At 35.9% G+C, this 5165-nt stretch overlaps 1 protein-coding gene across 2 annotated transcripts in view; it reads left to right on the top strand.

Annotated features, from left to right (window-relative positions):
* The window catches only part of PTPN3 (protein tyrosine phosphatase, non-receptor type 3), a 57215-nt gene that overhangs the window by 2856 nt on the left and 49194 nt on the right, over nt 1-5165 (top strand). For both annotated transcript variants that reach the window (XM_009073403.1, XM_009073402.1), the window contains exon 2: nt 2500-2563. In XM_009073403.1, coding sequence (XP_009071651.1) covers nt 2500-2563 — 64 coding nt within the window. The remainder of the gene's footprint in view (nt 1-2499; nt 2564-5165) is intronic.

Raw genomic sequence — 5165 nt, 5'->3', positions numbered from 1 at the left:
GCTGAATCTTTCAATGCAAGTATAGAACTTACAGGTAAAAAAACATATTTTTTTTTTTTCTTCAAGTCTGAAGTACCAGCTGTTAACACTAAGTGCTAGGACAGGACTACCAGTTTGGTCAGAAATTAACAATTCTGTGTCCTACTGAGTGACAATCTATTTTGATGCTTATGAATGATAGGAAGATGGGACCCAAAAGATGTATCATTATTAATATGCTACAACTATTGAGTGTATTAAGTAAACCATGAAATGGAACGATCTGTAAATGCTGCATAGGCACTGGACAGATTTTTGATGAGAGGAAAGGGCAGCTGAGCAAATGGTTAGAATAACACTAACTGCATTCTATTCAGATCATTTTTGGATGTGGCATCTTCAAGCACTTGTTAAATCTAAGTCCTTTGATACCTTAATCTCATGGATCTTTTGTGGATTTTGCTATATGTGAACATTCACTCAGTTTGTAGGCGTAACATTGCAAATGATTTTTAGTTAATGTTAAATAAAACTGTCAAATTAGCAAGTGTTCTTTGTCCCTGAACTAAATAGGTTTAGTTGTACTTTAAAAAGAATGAATGGAATCGAGAGGGGTGCTCTACTTAGGGGAGTGTCAAAATAAAGAGTCTTAAAGCCCTGATTTGGCTTGAAGTGATTATGTGGTTATGCAGTGAATCATGGGGGATTTTTAAAAAAAAAAAAAAAAACCACAAAAAAACAAGAGGAAGAGGAGAGGGTTTGAGAGAGTTTTGAGATTTTGTGGTGATGGCTCTCTTGTTGGGTAGAGGGTTTTTCACATAGTCTGCAAGGTTAATTTTCCACGTCCTGCATTTCTGCAGGCTCTATGCTAGGGTAAGAACAGCCCAGGACAGCAGCTGTGTAAGCTGAGAATGATTCCAAAAACCTGTTTGTTGAAGTTGAATCTAAGTCAAGAGATGTGGTAAATGGGAACCAGAAATCCGAAATTGGAGTGGTACTAGTTCACACGGGGTAGCACTAGGAGGATCACGAAAGGATTTATATATAATGAATTGCATCTCAGTAAATACATCTGAAAATGATTATCAGGAAGTTCAGAATCTGGATCTTTTAGATAAGCAACACAGATCATTGTCTAGCAAGTGAAATGATGGAAATATTTTGAGAGTTGACCTAACAGGAGAGATGGATATGATTTCAAATTTCCATTAATTTGAACACCAGTTTGCCTGGTCACCAAGGAATAGTGTGAATTAAATCCTTGTTTCTTTGTGATTGTGTAATTGATGGAGAAAAGCATTTTCAGAAATAGGCACCTACACAGTTTTCCACCTCTTGTGCAGGAGGGGGTTTGTTCTTTCCATTACCTTTCTTGTTAGCAACTGGCAAATATACTCTCCTGTATCCATGAAGGATGTTGCTCTATAAGTCAAGTGCATCTCTTGTGGGCAGTGGGGAATGAATTTTGCACCATTATCCCACTTGATGAGAGTGATGCAAAAACTGTGTAGGAACTGAGATGACTTTTAACATAGTTCATGCCTGATAGTATCTAATATCCTGTGAAACATCAGTTGATGAGAATATTCTGACACTTTTAGCAACAAACTTCCAAAACATGTTCATGATGTTTTTATCAGGTAAATATACTCAATCAGACCTTAAATAGCTTTCCTTAAGGCATCCATATGATTCCAGCTGACCACAGATCAGAGATCTCTTTATCCAAAAAATGTAGGTTTTCAGTTACTGAAGTAGAACTATTGCAGAGAAAATTTAGGTATTTTAGACAAATCTTGGTTTGCTGTAGGAAGGTGTGTGGGTAGGTAGAAGTTTGTTTAATTTAGAAAAATGGATAAGCATAGAATTAAAATGAAAATTGCTTGAGCACCAATTCCAATTGTAATCTTTTCCTTAGAAAATATGTATTCGTACTGTGTATATATAGAAAAGAGTTGTTCAGTTCTGGCTAAAATTACCACATAAATTACCTTGCAATGTTAACAAAGTGAAAAGTATATTAATGCTCATTCTTAGAGTTTTCATCCTTCTACAACTATGATTTTATCTACAAGATTTGTTTAGTTATTAACTGAAGCATGTCATATTTTTTACATTATGAAGCCAATTCTGTGAAGTTTCTGGGAAATTTCAGTTGTGTGACCAGCCTTGTCATGTCATTAGGGTCTTAAATTTTGTTCCTTTAGTCACAGTTGTCATATGACTCCTGAGTTATACAAACTTGACACATTTAACATTTGTGCAGCTTAGTAAAGGATGTCATCAAGTTTTTGCTGCAAGAATAGATTTGGTGGGAGAGAACTGCTGTGTGAACTATTTAAAGAGTAAATGAGGACATCTATTTGCCACTCAACACAGGAGATGGCTGCATATTATTCATTGAATATTTAACAACTATAATCTTTTAGGCTCACTGTATGCAGTATTATTTTTTGATGTTTTATCCTTCTAAACATTGTTCAGTGTTTCAGTATTTCATGCTCTGTTTCTTTCTTTTAGGGTGAACATATTAAAAATTTCCTTTAAAAGGAAAAAGTTTTTTATACAACAACGGCAAAAACATGTAAGTAGTCACCTACTTTTGTTTTGCACAAGTGGTCATAATAAGTATTTTTTGCCTTGAATGTAAGCAACTAAACACTCATCAAAATGCTCTGTTGTGGTAACTTGCCTTTGAAATTCTGTTTTGTTAACTTGGTCTTGCTATTCTGGTTCTCTTATCCTCTCTCTGTTTGCATTTTTTGTCTCCTTTCCAACACCAAATCCTTCTACTTTCAGTCTGTTGGACTGTATCTTTCCTATGAAGGTTTATTCTCCCTTGGAGACATCAGGGAAATGCAGATCTTCATCATTTCTCCAGTATTTATTAACCTATTTCCTTTCTCATGCCAGTATCTGCTGCTTTTTCCTTTGTTGCTCTCTCTGTCCTGTAGAGTTCCTCAATGTAGTGAATCTACTGAACAACTGCTTATCCCATCTAGGGGGACTTTGTGAGGACCTTTCAGCTTATGGGGCTCAGAGTTTGGAAAGAAAGGAAGGTTCTTGGAGGAAAGGAGAGCTTTGCAGGTGAAAGATATGAGGTTGAAAAGGGAAATAGCACAGCTCCTGCTGTATGTAACATGGAGGGCTTGAGCAGTTAGCAAAATATGTGAACATAGTTGACAAACCTGATGTAAATTTTTTTGTTGTAAGAGTTGGTTTCATAATCCTGTGTGGTCTTTGCAGAACAGTATTTAATAGAGGAGAAAAATCTTGATTACTGATTATTATTGTGCTGCCACAATATGAAAAAGATAAATTAAGGTAACTTTTTACAAAGACCATAGAATATTTAATATGACAGAGAAAATTTGCAGAAACTAGTGACCAGCAGATGTATAAATATTTTAATTCAGTAGAGGACAGAACTCAAAGGCATAGTAAAAGGTGAATGTTAAATTATACTTCTACTTTATGAAGGGTCTTTTTGGTAGAAAATGAGCTCTTAAACTGATAGGAGCTGTGTTACGAGGAGACCTCTTGACCCACACTGACAGAGGGTCTGCTGAACAAATATTGCTAGGGAGGCTTTTTTAACCCTGAAGGAAAATGTTTTTTAATCCTAAAGGAAAATGTTTTGCTATTCTCTTTTTTTTCCCCTTTTCTGTCTTTCCCCCCCGCCCCCCAATTTGGTGGATATCTTTGAAATTTGAGGAGTGTGCAAGTACGTACATATTCTTACTTTTCAGGATTCATTTGCAAACAAAGGTAGTATCTAGAGACAATGTTACTGCATTAATGTTTGCACACATAGCATAGCATGCACAGTGTATCCTAACCCACTGTAAGGGGATCTTAGGTTTTTTTTGCTAGCTGTAAGTTTCTGAATATGTTGTTTATGTGGAAACATGTCTTTGTTTATATATTTCACTGCATGAAGAAATGAGTGGTTGGCAAGCCATTCTACTAGCTTGTGAGTGTAATAGTATTTGTATTACACTCAATGTAATAGCATTATACTTGCAAGTATTACTTTCTTCTGGATTTGAGGATTACAAACTCACTAATAAGTAGTCATTTTAAAATCTAAGTATCTTCAATATACAAATATGGACAGGCTTATGGACAGCAATTTCCAAATGTGTCTGTGAGAATAAACATAGTAACTGAACTTTCTGACAGTGATTAGTAACAGTGAATAATAAAATGAGGGTTGGAAGTAGATGGTCTTTACAATCCTTTCCAACCCAAACCATTCTGTGATTCTATGAAAGTAAGTGTGCTTAGGGTGATTTTGGAATATAGAAAAATGAAGTGTCAATATACAACAGTCTCTGGACTTAATATATAATATGTCTGTTCATTGCATAAAGAGTTGACTGCTGTCAAAAACTGAATTTTCTTTCTGGAGACCTGCGTCACCTTTCAAGATAGCAGCAATCTTAATTTGTTCAATTAAACATTTGATAAATGATGGCGATTCAAGGCCCTTGATTCTTTTAATTTCTCTCCTCTTAAGTGATCATAGTTCTTTGTTTTATTACCCATGGAGATCACAGTAGTGCAGACTGTATTGCTTAAAGAGCTACAGAACTCTTAAGAGAAATAAGGCCAGCTGCATGACCTGTTTACTCTTTCTCAGTACATCTGAAAAAGCAGACCAGATGTGCTATTGAATCTGTAGGTAAATTCATCCTTGTCAGCCCCTTTTGCCTGAAATTTAGGGCACTAAATCTGCAGCACTGCTGTGCTATTGGCTTGGAAAAGCTTGCTGGTGCAGTGAATGGGAGTGAGGAGGCAGGTGGAGTACTAGAGGGTTTTGCCTGAATGGTGGGTTGCTTGAAGGGCTTTTAAGGGCAGATAACTGAGTTGGTGTCAGTCTTTGGATTGATCAGATTTTTGCTTTGAAATACAGGAGTAAACAGTTAAATGAGGCCGAAGGTAAGGAAGATTAAATAATATGGAGAAAACAGAGCAGATACTGTATCTTTGTAAGCAAGGTTTTATTAAATATGATGACAGTGCTATGCCACTTAGAAGTTTTGTATGTCATATGTAGATTCTTTACAAAAATCTACAGTCCTAGAACTTCTCACAGGCTATGAATTTGCGGTCATCTGAGATGTACCATGTTTCATTGATTTGTTCTCCTTATTTCTCTTACTCCATTTTTCTTATGTGCCTCT

This window comes from Acanthisitta chloris, unplaced genomic scaffold, assembly GCF_000695815.1.
Source record: "Acanthisitta chloris isolate BGI_N310 unplaced genomic scaffold, ASM69581v1 scaffold3574, whole genome shotgun sequence".
Taxonomy (NCBI): Eukaryota; Metazoa; Chordata; class Aves; order Passeriformes; family Acanthisittidae; genus Acanthisitta; species Acanthisitta chloris.
Note: the sequence above shows the minus strand (reverse complement) of the source record. Positions and strands in the feature narration are given on the sequence as shown.